Below are 20,438 nucleotides of genomic sequence, written 5' to 3'. Positions count from 1 at the left end.
TTGTTCATATACCTTGTGCTTTGTTCTAATGTATAGAACATGCATATTTTTATATTTTTCCTTTATTTGCCCTCATTCTAATTTAACTTATTTTTTCAATGTTTGATTTGTGGTTATTTATGATCAATATTCATGTTACGTTTATTATGAAAAATGTAAAAATCCCATCTTCAGTGCATATTTGATACAATTTCTGTCTGACAGGCAGAGGTTTGAAGTATCAATGCTAGAAAATGTTGTTTTTGCATGCTAACAAAAAAGTAAATATCGGCAGATATATCGGTAATCGGGAAATCCTTCCTAATTATCGGTATCGCACCCAAAAAATCTGTATTGGTATTACATTTTCATTCAAATACAATGCCAACTATTTAAGTCTGTGTCTCGTATAAAGGACATGTTAGTCTAAAATACAGGACAAAATAACATATCAACTGTTCTCAATATGAAGACCTCCTTGAAAACAGACTTTTCTTCAGTTTTTTGTCTGTTGGTTCAGCTATGAATGACAGATTTACTGAATTACTGAAACCACAGTCCTGTAACGTGATCAGCCCAGTGCAGCCCTGGCACATGTGCCTGTGATTTCATTCCCATTGTCTGAGTAGAGGTATTCCACATGTTTATATCTAGTCAGATCCAGACTGTACATCAACAAGTAACAGACATACAATAGCTTTCTAATGATGTCTGAGAACATCTGTAGGAGATAACTGACTCAATTAAGAAATAGCTAAAAATTCCAAGCAACCATAATTCAGAACAAAATTGAAATGCCAAGATTAAATTGGAAATGTGCAATATGGGTCCATGAAGTGCAATTGAGCTACTTGATACTTGCTATCAATTTTTCATACTAAAATTACATTAACAATTTCATCAACATAGTTCAATTATTACATTTACTGTCAATGTAGGAGAATTTTCAAAACTGCAGCAGACAAGGATATGGGCCGAGCTCTTACCGCTTGCTTTCTTTTTCTGGTCAAGTTCAAACTGTATTCCACGGTAGAGTTCCCTGGAGATTAGTCCATAGGCGATAATCATGACAATCCCAGGAATAAAAAAGAGAATAAACAGCAACAAGATGTACCTTAAAGACAACAAAAACAAGACAAAAAGTTTCAGGCAAGGACAAAACAAAACAAGTATGTTAATGTTCGACTTGACTCTGCTCCAAGGGATTTTCAATGCCTTTGAAATCTTTGTATACCCCTCCCCTGACCTGTTCCTTTCCACAACTTGTTTTGAAAGCTCATTGGTCTTCTTGGGAGCATCTTTGCTTTGTATGCACTACCCAACTGTGAGACCTTACAGAAACACATCTGAATCTGAATCTGAAATCATGTGAACCAATTTTTATTACACACAGATGGACCCCATTCAACTTAGTATTGTGTTAATTCTGAAGAAATGTCATAGCAAAAGGGGTGAATACTTATCTAATGATTTTTTTCAGTTTTTATTATTATTTGATTATTTTTTATACACACAAACCCCTCCCCCCACCCCCAGGGAAACAATCCCATATAAATGCATCAAAATTACAGGCTGTAGCACAACAAAATGTGAAAAAGTCCAAGGGGGGTGAATACTTCCTATAGTCAATGTTTTCAGCTTTTTTGAATTCAATAAATTGAATTAGCATTAACTACAGGTGTATTTTGACTAATTAGATTTAATTAATGTATGTTGTTTATTTATTCAAACATACTAGGCTTTTAAATTTTAATTTGTGTGGGCTGTCTATTCATTTCTGATTATTTCAAATACTTTTCTCTCCCATCTTTTATTGCCCTGCTGAAAATAAATACTGCATTTCAATATATGAAAGAAAGTTGTCTCAGGATGTTGTAGAGCCATTTAATCAATTACGTGTTTGATGAATTCTGGACCTATTTATACCAACACTAAAGACGTACTCTGAAACAGACATCTTTGAAAGAATATGCCAGGAAGTGAAGAAAAAGCGCAATCAGTGTGCTTTGTTTGAATCACACTTTTATCTTCAATATCTGCATTTCTATGCAATAAAGACAACAGAAAGCTTGCACACTACAGGGGAAGCACAGAAAAAAGCATGCTGTTGAGACAGTTCTTGTTATCACTGGTGGGTGAAAAGAACCTGTGCATTACAAAATGACTGACTCCTTTGGACATGTCTGCCCTGGAGATAAAAACCTTGAAGGAATTTTAGGGAAACCTTACAATTAGAGTTTGTCAGTTCACAGCTGAACTGTGTTCTAGCCATAAGCTGGACAGTGCAATTAAAACCCAAATGAAAAAAAGTCACTGAAGCATCCTTACTGCTGAAGTCTCCTACACCCTCCTGCTAATTGGCAAGACCTTTTATTTCCGCCTTTCACTGCCTGTGGCTTTTATTGTTGTAAACAGACCTTCAGTAGAGGAAAGCCACCATTTCATAAACAAACTGTTGATGTGCAGAAAAAATGCAAGATGTAAGAATTATGTATTGTTTGTTTTTCTTCCTTTCAAGGAGTTTGCCAGGCTTCATTCTCTTCCCCACAGTGTCATGTTCACTTGTTTAATGTTGCTTCTGTATTAAATTAATCTATATGCCACATGCCTAAAAGATGGCTATTAAACTATTTTGAGTAGAGTTTTGCAAGTGATTTTAAAACATCCCTGAGTAAACAAGTAAGCTTTGTTCCTTATATAGCTATCTGCAGCATACACCATCTGCTTACACTCACGACACTGCTTTATGATTCCTGTCCACAGACATGAAGGAGAGAGAGAATATTCTTCAGTAAATGCTCATAAATAATCCAACCTACAGCTGCAATGATTGATATTGGAAAATAGAACACAATCACTTGCCAAATACTTCACTTTTTGATTGCTTGTTGTGCAGTAAAAAAGGGAACTCTCTCTGACATATACAAACACTATAAATATATTTTGTATTTGGTGTTGATTATACTGAATTGTGATCAGTGTTTCTATTAATCGCTAAAATGTAATTGTGTTTTATTTGGGTGGGGGTTACATTGTTTAATTAATGGACATTTAATTTAGTGCCTAATGTATTCCATTGCTAGTTAAAGAGGTGATGCTCAAGAGAGCTTTAAGCTGCATCTTTTCTTGAAGGATCACCTTCTAAAATATTCCTCTGTGCCCACTGAACCTCCCACACGAAAGCACTAAAGCTTGCCAGATTCTCCACACAAAGCAAAGAAAGCACAGTAAATTGAATACTAAAAAATGTATCCTCCAACCAGTTCATAACCTATTTAGTTCAAGTTTACAACACGGTATTTCCTTTATCACAGTATAACTAAAATAGATTAGAATAGAAATAGAATAGAAAGGGAATCATTTTAATTCTTTTTTTTTTTTTTTTTTGCATTTAAATAAATACACTAACAGTTTGAAGACATAAACAAGTCAATAAAAAGCTTTGATTTGACACAGGTATTTTCTGTCCTCTCCTAAAAATAGTTATAAATATATGGCAAAATAAGCCCTTTGAATTTATCTAAGATATGGAAATATAGAATATGGGCTCCACAGCCCTAGCGCAGACAAATTGATTAATTTGGCAACTGTGTTAAATAAATTGCATAATACCAAGGATGTATCAGACCCTTAAAATGCTTTGCAATTAAACTGTGGTAAGACTTTTACTCTGCATCCTTAATCCTAATACATAGGCAATACAACCCAGAACTCTGTGCATTTATTAAAACCCACAGTCAAAACTATTTAAAATCCACTTCAGAAAAACAATATGAATAATTCATGTAGCTTCAATAAATATAGTTTTTATGTATGTATGTGTTTGTTTGTGGTGGTGTTTTTTGGACTCATGCAACCCATATGAAATGTGATTGAACCCCAGCTACACTTTGCCCTGCACACAAACAAAATCATTGTTGCAGTAGTTATGCTGCAGTAGTTAGGGTCTGTAAGTTTGTAAGTTTCTTCTCAAATATTTTAAGAAACCATGTGTGATTAAATAATACAAATAAACTATGGTTGCACATTTCACAGGTCACTCACTTACCAGTTTCTAATTAGTGCTTTACTGTTTGACAAATGTTACAGATTGATACTAACCACAATGAAAGATCTGTTCACAAGCACTCTGTCTTGCTTGATGCTCATTTTTGAAGCCAGTTGTAATGCTGTAATTAGTTTTATTTATTTTCACTGTGTAAGTTACTGCACTGCTGTGCCTTGTAAGTAGAGCTTTAATTATATTGAATGCAAAATGTTTAATGTAAATAAAGGATGCAGTGTTTGGCAGAGCAAGCACACATGATTATGACCATAGTTTTGGGAAAAAACTAGAATAACTTTGAAAATATAAAATTGTGCTTTGCTCCTTCAATACCAAAGAATCAATAACTCTTTTCACAATCATGAATTACTCTATAAAGTATATATTTTCACTGATGGGTGATGTTTTTCATGTAAATCACCTGAACTTTTTAAAGTTAAACAGCTTTACTGGCCTGGTAAAGCAAATAGAAACTTTATTGGACCTAGACCTATATATTTAGTGTACACCAAAATAAAGTCGTGGTACAGATCTCTAACTGAACTATGATTTAAGGCAATATGGTGAATTTGACATGTTTAGTCTTACATTCATATATGCTTTAAGACATTTTCAACATGTTGCAGTGTTTGTTTTTACAGAATGTAACCGAAGGCCCTATTGACAAGAACATTTGATGTCTTCCCTAAAGCAAGACCTTTGAGGACGTAGTTGGGAAATAGTGTACATCTGACAGCTCAGATATATGTTTTATTGACAACATTAATAGCCTTAGACTGACACTGTGCACCAGAGAAGAGTGAGACTGAAGTCACCAGTCAACTGTCTTGAACTTGGAAATGTACCCAATAATAAAATACATTGCATGAAAGAGAATGTGTATATCATCATGTTGTAGAAAATCAGTGATAATGTTTCATGGCCAATTGTTACCAATGCTGGTGCAATACTGTACTTTGTAACACTACCATTCTCAACAATTTAGGAAATAATGGTATCCCACAAAACCTGTAACACAAGCTCAGTTTGTCAACAGCAGCCTCACTGCTTGTTAAGACAGGCAAGTCATTTGAATAATGGTATAGTGTTTAACTGAAGCAACACACCATTATCTCCTACCCCACTAATACTAAGAATACGTTTGTATTCAACATGTCTTACACCGTGGGTTTCTAAGAAAAAAGATAATTACACTGTGCAACTTTCTATTATTCTCTTTCAGAAACCTCCATTTATGGAAAATACTGTTTTCCGAAATAAAGCATTGCTTAGTACTACTAAATATTTTTTGTTGGGCAAAGAAAATACATATTTTCCTGAACTAGATTAAATGTTTGTCTAGCCAATAATTAGTTTTCTGCAAAACAGCTGTTAAAGGCTGGAAACTATGGTGATATCTGCCAAGGCTGTCGGATCTATCACAGCATGACATTAACAAGGCAAAATAAGGATGGAAAATGTTTCCTGAAATGGCCTTTTAGAGCAAGACCACAGGAAGGAACGTGGAGCCTCTATGAAAAGTAAAACTGTTGGAGATTGCCTTTTGCAGGGTACACTAACACAGGAGTTACAATTGCATTGCTTTAAGAAAGAAGAACATGATATGTAGAGAAAATAGGTTCCAGAAATTAAAAGATCACATTAAACACTTTTTCATACAACTTACCAAGTCTGCTGCACCTCATCTTTGGGCCATAGGAGGCGACAGGTGTGTGCGATGGATTTGTCTGCCTTGGGGTACTCCTTAAGGATGCTGAAGGCTGCATATGGGATCATGATAATGAGGGAAAGGATCCAAGTGGCCGCGATTACACGGTAGGCGTGAGAGCGGGTCTGCCAAGCCCTGGATTTGAGAGGGTTACAGATGGCACTGTACCGCTCTATTGCTATGGCCACCAGGCTAAATGTGGAAACACTGACAGAGATTCCTGCAAGAGACAAGATGACCAAAAATGTCACACATTTTTTAGCCCATGTTACTAATAGCAATAATCAGAATCAGACCTCTCATTGGACATCATTAGACATTAAACATTCTCTTCTGTTAATTTGAAGAAAGAAGGTCTATGTAGAAAGTAAGGGGGAAATTATGGTCTCATTCCCTGAATAGCAGTAATGTATAATGTACACAGTAGACATTATTATCATAAACCTTATATACCAGGCACAATCCTTAACTGGAATACCACTAGTGTTAAACATATTGCAATGATATTAGGTATTTAAAATGTACACTGCGTGGACCAAAAGGGTGCTACTTTGTGTACTACACAGTGTGTCATAAGGCAAACCAGAAGACTTTGGCGTTAGGAGGTGGTGCTCAGTTACAGAAGGAGAACCAATGAGGATACAGGTCAGCAAATAAGGAACGCGGAGGGTTCATTTACTACCACGCAAACGTTGTTATGTCTGTGTGAGGATTTAGATGCTCAGTAAACAACGAGCACATACTTCAGCCTGGCCTTGCATTAGGAGATTGAACAGGATTTATAGGTCGCTGCTGCCAGGAGTCGTGAAACGTTGGCACATACTATAAAACACATATCATGCACTGATACTCAATAATGAGTTACTGCACGCAATATGGCTTACCAACACTGAACAGCTATAAATAAATGGTTAGAAATGCAAAATCAGTCAGTTTTCTGCTCGCCCAAAATTATTGCTCCGTAGAGGTGACGATATAATTGTTGCTATTATTAAAGCATTCTGAACCATTTCTTCTTTGACTGCACGTGTTGTGTTCAGTTTAATTGATTAGTTGGTAATACAAACATCTTGAGGTAATTCCAGTGAAATGCAGATCCATATTAGGCTCACATTGTCAGTTGTATAAACTGTGTAGCTGTATAAGTAACTTTTCATATCATCATTGTTCTCATCAGCCCCCGCCCAAGGAAGTCCTAATCATTGTGATCTGTAAGTGCCTCTTCCAGGTTATTCCAGCCAAGCATCTGATCTCATCTTCCTGTTGTGTGTGCTCTCTTCTTGGCAGTTTCGTATCCCTTGGCCTCCTTTCCATTTCATTATTTTGTGGATTGTCTCTGCACCATCGCCGGTTTAACATCGGTCTTTTAGTTGCACATCTTTCTTCTCAGATCCATTTATTTGATTTTCTCTCTTCTAGTTATTCCAAACACGCTTGTTCTCATGCTTCTGTCGGTTGTTTGTAGTTTTTGTGTTTAATGGCCAAATTTCAGAGCCATTGATACAACTTATTAATCTTAAGAATAGCCTGTTTTTCAATATATACAGTTATTAGCACACACTGGCAAAAACCTTTGCAATTTGTTTAAAACAAGGTACAGTATATTAAGCTAGCTTTTTAAAAATAAATATCAGATTATTAATACGTTGTTGTTGTTTTTTACATAGTCATGTTAAAGTAAATCAACCTGAATAAGCTTTTTCTCAATCAATCAATCCGCGATACAGGAGATGAAATAAAATCCACAAAATACGTTTCAATACAGAAATGCATGTAATATAGATTTATTTTTCTGCTAGGGATTGTCAATATGTATTTGATCTCTTATTCTCAGTAGACACACTACCCTTGGGCCTGACCTCATTAGCAACAACGATAACATTTAAAAGAATAACTGAGTCCGTTGCCATTCCACTTTGAAGGCAGAATTGATCAAATCTCAGAAACGAGGAAAGCCTTTTCTCAGTCCAATAACAGGGGGCTGGGGGGTGTTCCCAGGGGAAAACTGTGTCATTTAAACAACCCAATTTGTGCATATTCTGAGCTCATATTCCAAACAACTAATTATGTAAATGTGTTAAAAGTCACACTGATTTGCGTATGTGCGTATTTGTTAGAAGGGATAACTTGTTAACACATGTAATTGGACAGATTATCAAGTGCCATGTTATGACCAAATGTATTATAAAGGTAAATATAAAGATAATATATTCTAGCTTTACAACAACACCAAAAAAGTACTCCCCACCAAAATAAATGTATTAATTTGTATGAAGTACTACAGTGATATTGTTGATCCAATAGCTATCTGGAGCAATAACTGAGTATCCAACTTACTACCTAACGTATTCCTCAGTTCTATATTGGGAGAGCAGAATCAAAATCATATTTTTTTACCCCTTAACCTTCTTGTCAGTTGACCTTGAAAACCTATCTTGTAGCAGATGGCTTTAGCTTTGATTTAAAAGTGCAGAGAAGCTTGAAGAAATAAAGCAAGGGTTTGTCACACTATGAGAGAATGCCTGAGAATAAAGACTCTATGGAGGATTACAATACCAGCGTTTTTCTGTTGCATGATTGAGAAGACCAGGCAAGATTTCAGATTTGCTCATTTGTATATGATAAAAACTGCCCTAACCAAAATTTTCTTGTTTAATATGAAGACAAAGAAGCATTGAAGCTTTCTGAAAACTAAATATATAGCAAACAAATAAAACACATTAATTAGGAAGACATTATTATTATTATTATTATTATTATTATTATATAGCATTTTCACTTAATATACATTTTATAAAGTATTATCTCAAATCATTACTTATTGTTTTGTGTCGGGAAGTCAATATAATGTGAATGCTGCTGAAATCTAACAACTTGCATAATACAACCAGAAGGAATAAGTTGTCTTATTTAATTTACAAACTTCACTGCAGCTTTGCTGGAAAATGTCTACAGTATAAATGTGCAAGATTTTATGTATCGTATTAAATCAAGATGGTGACTGCAGACTATTTCTTGTTTTTTCTTAATGAAATTCAGCCTCCCACACACACCCGGCCATCCACGTGATGTAAAAGAAAACGTGATTCATCAGATCAGGCCACCTTCTTCCATTGCTCTGTGGTCCAGTTCTGATGCTCACATGCCCATTGTATGCGTTTTCGGCAGTGGACAGGGGTCAGCATGAGCACCCTGACTGGTCTGCGTCTACGCAGCCCCATACGCAACAAACTGCGATGCACTGTGTGTTCTGACACCTTTCTATCAGAACCAGCATTAACTTTTTCAGCAATTTGAGCTACAGTAGCTCGTCTGTTGGATCGGACCACATGGGCCAGCCTTCACTCCCCACGTGCATCAGTGAGCCTTGGCCGCCCATGACCCTGTCGCCAGTTCACCGCTTTTCTTTCCTTGGACCACTGTTGATAGGTACTGACCACTGCAGACCAGGAACACCCCACAAGAGCTGCAGTTTTGGAGATGCTCTGACCCAGTCGTCTAGCCATCACAATTTGGCCCTTGTCGAAGTCGCTCAGATCCTTACGCTTGCCCATTTTTCCTGCTTCTAACACGTCAACTTTGAGGACAAAATGTTCACTTGCTGCCTAATATATCCCACCCACTGACAGGTGCTATGATAACGAGATTTTCAGTGTTATTCACTTCACCTGTCAGTGGTCATAATGTTATGGCTGATTGGTGTATGTTTGTACACACAAGTACACACAAGGCTCATGCCAATCAAAACTTCGACCCATCTGCCAGTGACAAGCTAGAATTCAAGTACTTGATGGTAGCTTTTGGTTCAAATTTAGAAATGTCTTCCTTCCTAATGCAAAATTACAATTTTTAATATGATTTTCTTGTTCAGAGCTGAGGTTTGAAGAAACCCAAGACTTACCCATGAAGTAGGAAGCTATTTTGCACATCGCCGCTCCGAAGATGAAGTCTTCCAATAGGTTAGGAATGAGGGTGAAAGGCATGCAGAACAGGGCCACCATCAGGTCACTGACTGCCAAGGACAGCAGGAAGGAGTTGGTAACTGTCCGCATACGCTTGTTCACAATCAATACAATTATTATCAGCATGTTGCCAAAGACGCTGAGCAGGAAAATCACTGAGTAGAGCAGAATTCTCACAGAGTAGTCCAAATCTGTCAAAGAGGAGAGCGGAAAGGAGAGAGAAAGGATTAACAAGTGAAAACAGCACGTGACATTTCCAATAGGTTGGTTGGTTGGTTGGTTTGTTTGTTTTATTAAGTGACCTGGTACAAAATAAAGCCATGCCAGGCTTAGCTACTGATGCCAGTCAATCATTTTTCATAGATATTGTTTTAATTTCAATATTCAATGTGATTATTTCTTAACAGCTTCACAGTTATTATTATATTCAATATTATGTCACTCTGGCTTGGAGGGTTGTGGGTTTAATCCCAGGTGGGGGATACAGCTGTTGTACTCTTGAGCAAGGTATTACCCAGAATGTTCCAGTGAAAACCTGGCTGTATAAATGGTTAACTGCATGTAAATAATAATGTAATATATTGTAACCATTGTAAGTCACCCTGGATAAGAGTGTCTACTAAGAAATTAAGTAATAACAATGATATAAATTATATTAAAGGATTCTAAATATCTCACCCCTGCATCTTCAACAATGGGACAAATGAAAAATGTTACTAACCTGTTCTGACAACAGAATTACATAAGTCTAAATCTGTTATTATAATGCCATCAAGTGACTACAAGTTAAAGGTCATCAATCTGCATGTTTGGCATAAATATCTTGCTATCAACTGTAGAAAGTGAGCTGTCCTTTAGAAGACCTTAGGGCATCTTCTGTAAATGAAGTCTGTGATAATTAAGGCTCTGCAGGCGTGGGTTTCAATAACAGGTTGAGCATTTAGTGCTCCTTACTGACTGATATAAATATCCATTATGTGCACAGATGTAAATGTTTTGAATGTTTTTTCATAACCAACTTGTGTAGCCTATATAAATCAGAATAACGTATTTCGAAGACATGAACAGAAAAATATTTTCAACATGTACATCTTGCATATACTGCTCTCTACAGTTGTATGATTTCATAGGTAGGTACTTTAGAAAGTTGGTATCCCTTTATAGGATACAATGAGCTTTAAAAAATTACACAAATAGTTGCATCAAATATGTAAATTACTGATTTAGTGTAAATTACCCATGCCCTCCATCTCACATGAATCAGTGAAAATATGCTTGTATAAACTACTTTTGCAGGAGAGTAAGAGAAAGAAGAAGATTTTATAAATCAATAATATTCTATGCAATCTCTTAGATATGGAAGAGCCCTAGAGCCATGTGAAAGAGCAGAAAAACCTCAGAAGTTTAACATTTTAAACTCAAAGCATCGAGTTTCGAATTGCCAAAATTCAAATGATGTAGGTCCAAAAAATCTACATGGGTGTGCATTGTGCCTCAAATTCTACATGCCTCAAATAACAGATCTTGTAAAATTCTTCTTTGCATTTGCACTTAGGAGATATTAGCACATGGTCATGGAGTTATTATAAAGTACAGAACTTTTAAGAGAGTACGCTGAAAACCTGGACTTGGACATTATTTGGTCTTGGTTCAAGTGTTGACATGCATACAAAATGAAACTGAGAAATCAGGACAGATGCAGGGTTATCAAACGATATGATAAAACAGATTTTAAACAATATGACGCACAGAGTGCACAACTCAGACGAACTCAGACAGATTATTGGCCATTTCCACATCTCAATACATCGATATTCCTTCCTTACAGTGGCCTATCTTTCCTTTTCTTTTCTTTCACATGGTCCAAGGGCTCTTCCCTACTTAGAAGCATGACCAAAACTGCATTTATTATATAATCTGCAAATCGGTTTAGGATTTTGGCGTATTTGCTGTATCAAAGTTTCATATTCATATACATGAGGATTCACATTTATGAGTTAAGGATTACCCAACTGCTATAAAAATATTAACATACCAACAAGTTAATTCAAGAAACAATTTCGAAATAAAGTTGCATAAACTATGGTTTGCATATGTGTGTAATCATATTACCTGTTAATACCATTCAGTCCCTGAATCAATAATGAAACTTACCACAACATAATTTGTTAACCCTTTTAAGGTATTTGCTTCCTTTAAATAATTATATTGTATATAATACCACTAGTATGTAATGCCTTAATGTCAATGGTTCAACTAAATGATGTTAAAATACATTTCTTAGATTACCATTCCATGTCCATTATATTTTCTTTTGACAGATTGAGGGTAAACAAAAGGCCAAATAAGACTACTGTAGCCAGTTTGTAGTATCAGAAATATCAAGGGGGGGAAAGGACAAAGATCTAAAACAGGACTGAGACAGGTAGTTAATGTCATGTCCATAACTATTAGCATATAAAAAGCAGTCATTTAGTGATTCGATTGTGGTATGCACTGCAGATTTTTAATTGACCTCCTTTTAGAGTGATCGGGGCAATAGGAGAAGCAGGGTACAATTGCTAAGTAATGCGGAAATGGCAGTTAGCATAAACTAATTGAGAAGATTACATTATTTTTGGAAAGCGAAGATGAGCAGAATGAATACATTTTTATTTAAAAGGAATATTCTGAGCATTTACATTGCAATTGAGTCATTTGGTAAATTGTATTATTATTTATATTTCTGACTGCATAAATTAAAAAAGAAATATGTAAAGCATGTAGTGTTGCATTCTTTGTTCTTAATCTACAATGAAAACAAATAATAATAATTGCTGCATTAATTTGTTCAGTTTTTTCCCTTGCCAACTCCCACACTACTCTAGGTCACACCGATGCGAAGATCCATTCAATCCATCTCAATTTCACAGATGAATGATTTCCATTCATTTTTTCATTGAGCATGACTGTGGAGTGAAACAATATAGCAATTAACAAAGACTGTTAAACAACATTACCATATGAGGATCCAAAAAACAACTACAATTATGTCAGCGTATATGATTTTTACCTAACACATTTTGCCTACAAGGTTTTCTTGTAATTCCTTCCACACTACACTTCACCACACTCTGTCGGCAACTAAGCAAACAAGTCTATTTGTGAGGCACTCTCAATTTAATTGCTGATTATTATCTTTTTATTTATTCCAAGTTCAGAAGTAAGGTTAAGAAATCTTAAATGTTGAAAATTAAAAGGTCTGAACACATCCTCTATTACAGTCCACCTTTATGCAAGTCAATCCTCCCACCCCACACTGAATTGGTCTCTCATAATTGTGAATGTGCTTGTGAACTGTAAAGTGCTGTAACCACCAAAGGATTAGAAACACATGAGTGCGTCTACTCCAGAGCGAAACTGAATCACTGGCTGACCTCCCGGCTCCAGAGGAACAAATGCTTTGTTGTCTGTTTTTACACTAGCTGCTCAGCAGTCATTCACCTCTTAGATCATTCATTTCTGCAGTTTTTCCCAGAGCATACCTTTTTTTCCCGTTACTCAGCCTTCGGAAGAACCTGCTTTGATAAAGTTGTTTGATTGTTATTCTGTGTATATGTTTTAAGTACTGTTGACTTCTCCTCATAGGGATTTCCTAGTTGAGTTTTTCATACCTGCCCTTTTCAGCAACAATTAATAAGGTCCCATTACCGCATCCAAGTCAAGATGGGATCATTTTGATTTGGATAGGCCTTAAGAATCATCACTTCATGATCTCCGCGCTGTTCCATGCTGGGAATACAGTCTTGGAAAATTGTATCAGGCAATCAGGGATGTAAGATGCTTATGAAGATATGGAAATAAAAACAACAGGAGTCAGATGTGTCAATACATCATTGTTACTTATAGCACAATGATGAAAACCCAGGTAATATTTTATTTTACCAGATACTCTGTTGTCTCCTACACTGCCTTCACCTTGCATTGGGAAGACAAAGCATTTGCCTGTTAATATGTTTCAGCATTAGGAATGAATTTATTGTGGAGATCAACTCCTATCGTAATGCTAACCCCCTCTGAGTACCTTTAAACTTTGTGATTAATAGTTTTTAATTAAGACTCAATACTGTGATAGCAATAAGCAGTTTATCAATCAGTATCAGTATCAATCACTCACGTTTAAAATAACATCTCAAATAGCACAGTATGCACAGCACAGTCACTAAAAACAAACTACACAAGGACCACCCACCCCATCTCCTCCAGCACAGTTACTAGGAGTCACAGATTACATTTCCAGGTTTTAGTGCTCATCCTGCACTGAAACTCACTCTAGCGGAGTTAATGGTGAAAAGACAACTTGTTCATATTAGCTGCTTTAGTAAAAAATATAAATGTGGCCTCCTACAATAAGTGCATTTTAATTTAAGTTCAATGTAGAACAATTCAGCTGAACCAGCATACACCGATAGGAAAAATGAGAGCTAAAACAAAAACAAAATGTATTGGATCAAAACACTAATGTAAAGCGATAGTTGTGGACACACTATAGATCTTGGTGAATCACTCCTGATATCTCCTCAGTGCCCACAATAACATATTCAAGTGTTCTTCAGCCACTGTCTGATAGTGTATGTCCTAAAGCACCCATGCAAGTGGGTCATCAATTTTCTGCCCTGTCAAGTCTTCATAGTGCTGCATTTAAATCCAGCAGACTCCCACAGCACTCAAGCCATCCATTTTTATTTTTTATTTTATTTTTCAACCAAAAGCTGTTGAAAGTAGGAACACATTTACCAAGAGAGGTCAACCGCTTTGTTAACATCCTGCCTTCCAATCCAGCAACTGTGCAACAGCCTTAATGGTAAGCTCAAAATTACAAAGGAATGAATATATAAAGGTTATGTAACCTTCACTGAAAGCATATAGGTGAGCAGTCAGTATTCATTGAAAAGAAGTGTTCCAGAGACACTTATGAAGCTTTTAAAAAAAATTAAATGATTCTGAATATTCATTTGTGAGTGCACCACCAAATATTTTGCCGGAGAACAGGATTGGTGAAACCTAGCAAGATAAACAAACTGTATTTATCTATAATGAAGTCAATCAATTTGTTTTATGCAGTATTAACCATTTAATTAACTGTTACATTACAAAATATTGAAATATCTAAACACTATTACAAGGCCAATGCTGACACAATTCACTCAATAATGTGCATGTGCAGCTAGTGAAAAAAAAAAAGTTTACATTTACTGGGTGCATGGTATTTAACTTACTGCACAATTCTCAATTTTCTTTCCCATTGAAAGAACTAGCCAATCATATGTCCTGTTTCAACTGTTTTCTGAGGCTATGTTGTCTGAACACATCCTTGAAAGCTTTCCAATACCAGCAATTGTGTTACTGAGACAGGAATGTACACAATGCAAAATGGTATGTCTTCTGCTTTGAAATAAGGCTATTGCTGATGAAGTTCTACCTTTTATGTTGGATGAAACAAAACATTTAAGAAGACCCCAGCATGGTCCATTTCTGTTGCAAAGTAAGTAATACAAACATCTTCTCAAGTGTTGTTTCATTTCCTTCATCTGTGAATTATTAAAGTTAATAACTGAAGGTTGTTGTTTGTTCTTTAACAAATCTACCTTTTCAGCCTATCGACGGAGTAAGGAAGAAGACAGCCGAGATAGAAGGCCTGGATAAATACTTTATTACAAGACGCAGATAAAAGGGATTAATAGGTTACAGTACTGCCTACTATAGCTTCATCCTCATTCCACTTCACAAAAAATATCAATGCTGATATACAACCATAGAGCACAACATTTGGGAGCCATTTTATCCACTCTGGTAGTAAATATAGATTATATTAAACCTAAATAAATTGCATCTGTTTTCCAACAGGGTGAAGAGCTTAAAATTATACCAGTATATTTAAACGAGTATGAGTCAACACTGGCTAACCTAGGTACACCAGATTAACTGGATTAATAGTCTAACTTTTGGTATGACAGTAAAAATTTAAAATGTTCTTGAACACAAATTGCACAAGGCTTCTTGTTCAATATTATTATACATATATTATTATTACTATTTTATTAATTGTACATTATGCATTCCTGGAATCATTTACATGAAAGTACAGTATAGTCACTTGTGAAGAGTGCTGAACACTTCATTAACAATTGCACTTCCTTTATCTTTTAAAATGCACTTTCTTAGATAGTCAACAAAATTCAACAATAGTACTTAAAATATGTATTTCAGTTCTAAAATTAAAACTTAAGCAAAGCATTCAAGACAAATAAACAAACAAACAAAAAAAGTGTAATCTGAAAGTCTGCTATTGGACTTTGCAAGGAATTTAAGAAACAAACATATTCAGCAATTCAGATTGTCAACCTAGATGATTGTTATTCAAGTCCAGTCACAGAGTGCCAAAATGCAGCATTATCTTGCTTTAAATCTAGTATGTGTTATATTGCTTTAAATTAAATAAATAGGAAAAAAAAGTCAGGTGACCCTCTGGGTTTGTGAGAAAAAATATATAATCTAGACTAATCTGTATACTATTATCACAGTACCTATATTAAAAACAAATTGGAAATAATAATAATAATTAAAAAATGGCCCCTCTGGTTTCATCAAAGCATCTACATAACAGATTGCAATGTATTTTATTTCATAGTGTCTTTTTTATTTTATTAAATTGTAATCTTTTTTTAGCACACCACAAATTAACGTAATAGTTTAATTAGACACAGTGGTTACTTGGAATGCCATACAAGTTGCTGTAATCAAGAAACATATTTAAAGTTTTTGTTATGAAATAGTGCAATAATCTCTAGGGTGTAATCAGCGATGAACTGAAAAATGTAAATTGCCCATATAAATTATTACTGTCTTTTAGATTCTTCATGAATATTGTATTTCAGTGAGATTATTTTATATATATATTAAGACCAAGTAAACTGCTGGTTTAATGTTTAACACACACTGCAGTCAAAGCTAGGTGTGTTAAAATTACCAAAATAGTAATCCAACAGTTTCATTTCAGTTCTGGAATAACAAAATGCTAAAGAAAACAACAACAAAACAACAACAACAACAACACATATAAATTATGAATTAATAAAATGCAAGTTCATGTAAGGTATATCCTGTAGCCTACAAACTAGTAATGATATCTCCCCATCACCATAAAACAATATTTTCATATTGAAAATAATAAATAACCGTGATTGTGTCTGTAAGTAGATTAATTCTGTTTATAATAAATATGATAAAAGTCTGTTTCCCAACTTCGAATTTGTGATTCACATGAAAATAATTTAGTAGTATATTTATTTATGAACTTATGAATTTATTAAATGCAATGTTATGACAATGTATCCTGGCCAGTTTATTCACATTTATCTGATTATATAAAAAAAAATACAAATGAAATGGCAATTTGTTAGTGTTAAGTATACATATACCATGGAGCATGGTATGCAAATCAGCAATTCTTAAATGTCTTCCTGTTATGAATGGTAAGTATTAAAAAATGCCTAGTTGTCAGGAATGTAAGAAGGGGCAATGACATGTGTGTTAAAAGTAAGCAGTGAAGTTTGAAAATAAAATATGAATATTACTGGCAAATTGTCGAGGCTGGAATAACATTAATTAAATATGGGCATGAGATCTGGATCTGACGAGGATGCAAGCACTAGCATTCTATATGTAAAGCAAATGTATACACAGATTAAAAAGCTCCGCAGTGCAGGTTTCATAGCAGTATAAAGTGAATGACACTAATTTATCACTCACACACCAAATATTGGTAGTAGAAGTGAGCTGAATTAGTCTAGTGCATTTCTGGGGGTGAACAAATGAGGAGAATGTGGGAGATAATTCAGTTATAAAATTATTTTTTTACCAATCAAAATGTGTAAATATTCTGATATCCTGAAGTGACCCATTAGTCGAGTGGTCTGTTACCAGTCCATTAGAATTATTCTTCTCATTAAGAAAGCCAATACTATGAAAAGCTCAAGCCACAGAAAGAGGGTTTAGCTCTTTTCATGAAACAAATGGGTTGGAGGAACAGAGCACAGGGATGTGACTGTCTAGACGGATAGCCTGGAGTTAACATTTCATTCACAGGAGGGAAATAAGACCACAGCCACATGAGAAAAAATGAACAAGATTAGCCTTTTTGACATATTATTAACCTAACCTAACCTGCTCGCAAAGGAACTGAAAGGTACTCAGTGGTTAATTGAAAATGTACAACACCGAGATAATTACTGATTACAGCTGAGATAATTACTCATTACAGTATATGGTATACATTCACAATACTCACATTCTTTCAACGGGAACTGGATGAAACATGCTAAATTTGTCTGTATGTGATGAATTCTAGACTGGATTCAGAAAAACAAACTAAAAAATGTCCAGTCCACCCCACCCCACCCCACCCCAGAAATGATTATGCCTTTATATTGGTTATTACTCATATGGGCTGCATTCCTTTAATATCGGTTTCAGAGAATCAAATGGAGGTAGAGAATTGTTCTTCTCTGTCTGAATAATCCCAAAGAAATCATTAGTATAACTGAGTGCATGTGGACTCATTTTCAAAGCAGGGACTTTCAACTGTTTTGCAATTCTTATTGGAAGCTGAGCAGGAAAGCCAGGCATATTTCTCATCTGTGCACACTGCCCTTTTAAATCAATGCAATAAAGAAAGTCAGTTGGATTTCAGTCAGCAGTATTCTTTTGGGAGAATGACCTTAAGATTTAGTACACAGTAAATACTTGCTTTAAAACTGCACTTATTGAACAGTGGCCAAGGGAAAAGTGGGTTCCCAAGACAGGTGGAGTGTCATCCAAAGAAAAAGGCTGCAGGCATTAACATTATTATGCTGAACAAAGTTTACAATTACCGGATTTCAGCTTGATCCCCACTTGTAGATCATAGTGTGCAGAAACCTAAGAGTGATGGCTCTTCATTGCAAATCAAATCAAATCCCACTGTTTAGCTTACACATTGATAAGTAGTGTCAGACAGTGTCAGGCTTCTGTGAATTTCCTATAGGATATAGCTAATGTTCTTCGGAGATTCAACAAACAATTTGCATTTTAATATGAATTTCTTACATCAGCTCTAATAAATACATTCACTTTCACTTATATCATAGTATGGTGTAGGCTATGGATAGGGCTTAATTTAGATTGGGTGAAGAATTTGTAGCAGTATTTTATGTCACTTAAAATACCTACACTGTAGATTATTTAATTTTGTTATCTTGTATATTTACAATTTACATGTTTACAAAAACACACACTTTCCACAATTCCACTGCATGGTATTCCCATAAGGATGATACTGTATAAGCTATTAAGGTAACACACTAACAGTAACATATTGTTATATAAAGAAGGAAAACTGATTTACAGACTTAGAAACAACCACACGATAAACTGGAAACATTTGTCTAGGTTAGAGCATTATCCTTTCCATGTATTTTTTTTTTGCAACTCTATTACATTCTTCTTATTATTTTTGCATCATGTATAAAATAAAATGATCCTATTCCAAGGTGAACTGCTCATGGAAATGCAAAAATAACTTCCCACGGCTTAAGTCCACCAATTCAATTTGACTATATATGCCATCGGTGACATACTGAGCAAATACACATTTTTACCCTAAAGCCGTTATAGTGAATGCACTGAAAGTGTGCTAGTCTTACCTTTTGGCCGCTGCGGTACCTGTTTCGGGACGGAGGAGCTGTTTCCACAGGTGACATTGCTCCCCTCCAGGGTGAAGTTGCTGTAGTTGGACATGTTGCTCTGGAACCTGATGCATTCCAGAACAGCGGCAGATGCATTATCCACCTTGCGTAAATCCATCGTGAGTGTCGGACCTAATCTGCCCTCAACTTCACTGCCTACACGTTGTCACGATCACTTGTTTAGATCACTTTTATTTTCAACCCCGAATAAAGTTGTTTGCCCAGTTTAATATTGGCACCGTGCTCCAGTCAACTTAACACACTTTCAGTTGAGCAGCTTCACTGTGCCGCGCAGTGCCGTTTACTCTGTTTCTGGTTAAGTTTCGGCTTTGTTTGTAGGAATCAGCATCCTATGATGTGGGGATGCTGCCCTTGACTGTAACCGCAGCGGACTGAGTGTCTGATGTGATGGGGACGGTGCCTCTGGAAGCCCCTCAGCGCCTCCCCGCCTGTCTGAAGTCAGAGCCTCGGCCACTCTCTCTCCTGGAGGCGGCGGGGGGCTGGAAGTGGGTGGGGGGTGTTAAGAGTGATTTAAACTGGGAGTCAGTGATCAGCTGAGAAGAGAAGGGATGCACCACCCTCTAGTGATCAATATTTACATCGCACGCAGTTCATCCCACCTCAGTAGAAGACCCAGAAGCAATTACTTGAACTATACATTATTTTATCTGACTAATTGTTAAAGCACATTCTATAGTGTTTATCAGTTCCTATATCACTTCAAAGCAAAACACTTTAAATCATGAATGATGTCAGCTACCATCTGTGGATATTCTTATCAAGCAATAGTCATTATTTCTTAAGGATTGTGTAAATATATCTGAATTTGAAGCTGCAAATCAAAAGTATTTTAACAAACATACATATATACATGTACATGTATATACATACACATCCATATTCATTGTAGACAGCAGCTTCATGGATTTGATCTATGAAAGGTTACGAACAGGTGAAGTTAATCTTGCTTTTTGATTATT

At 35.7% G+C, this 20,438-nt stretch overlaps 1 protein-coding gene across 1 annotated transcript in view; it reads right to left on the bottom strand.

Annotated features, from left to right (window-relative positions):
* Positions 1-19,915, bottom strand: part of LOC136750967 (cholecystokinin receptor) — a 30,091-nt gene extending 10,176 nt beyond the window's left edge. The window contains exons 1-4 of the mRNA XM_066706157.1: positions 19,417-19,915; positions 9,634-9,885; positions 5,691-5,952; positions 966-1,093 (exon numbers count right to left, since the gene is read on the bottom strand). Of these exons, the coding sequence (XP_066562254.1) occupies positions 966-1,093; positions 5,691-5,952; positions 9,634-9,885; positions 19,417-19,576 (802 nt within the window). The 5' untranslated portion in view covers positions 19,577-19,915. The remainder of the gene's footprint in view (positions 1-965; positions 1,094-5,690; positions 5,953-9,633; positions 9,886-19,416) is intronic.
* Between the last annotated feature and the right edge of the window lie 523 nt (positions 19,916-20,438).

The sequence above is a fragment of the Amia ocellicauda genome, chromosome 6, assembly GCF_036373705.1.
Source record: "Amia ocellicauda isolate fAmiCal2 chromosome 6, fAmiCal2.hap1, whole genome shotgun sequence".
Classification (NCBI taxonomy): Eukaryota; Metazoa; Chordata; class Actinopteri; order Amiiformes; family Amiidae; genus Amia; species Amia ocellicauda.
This window is presented reverse-complemented; position numbering and strand designations above follow the sequence as displayed.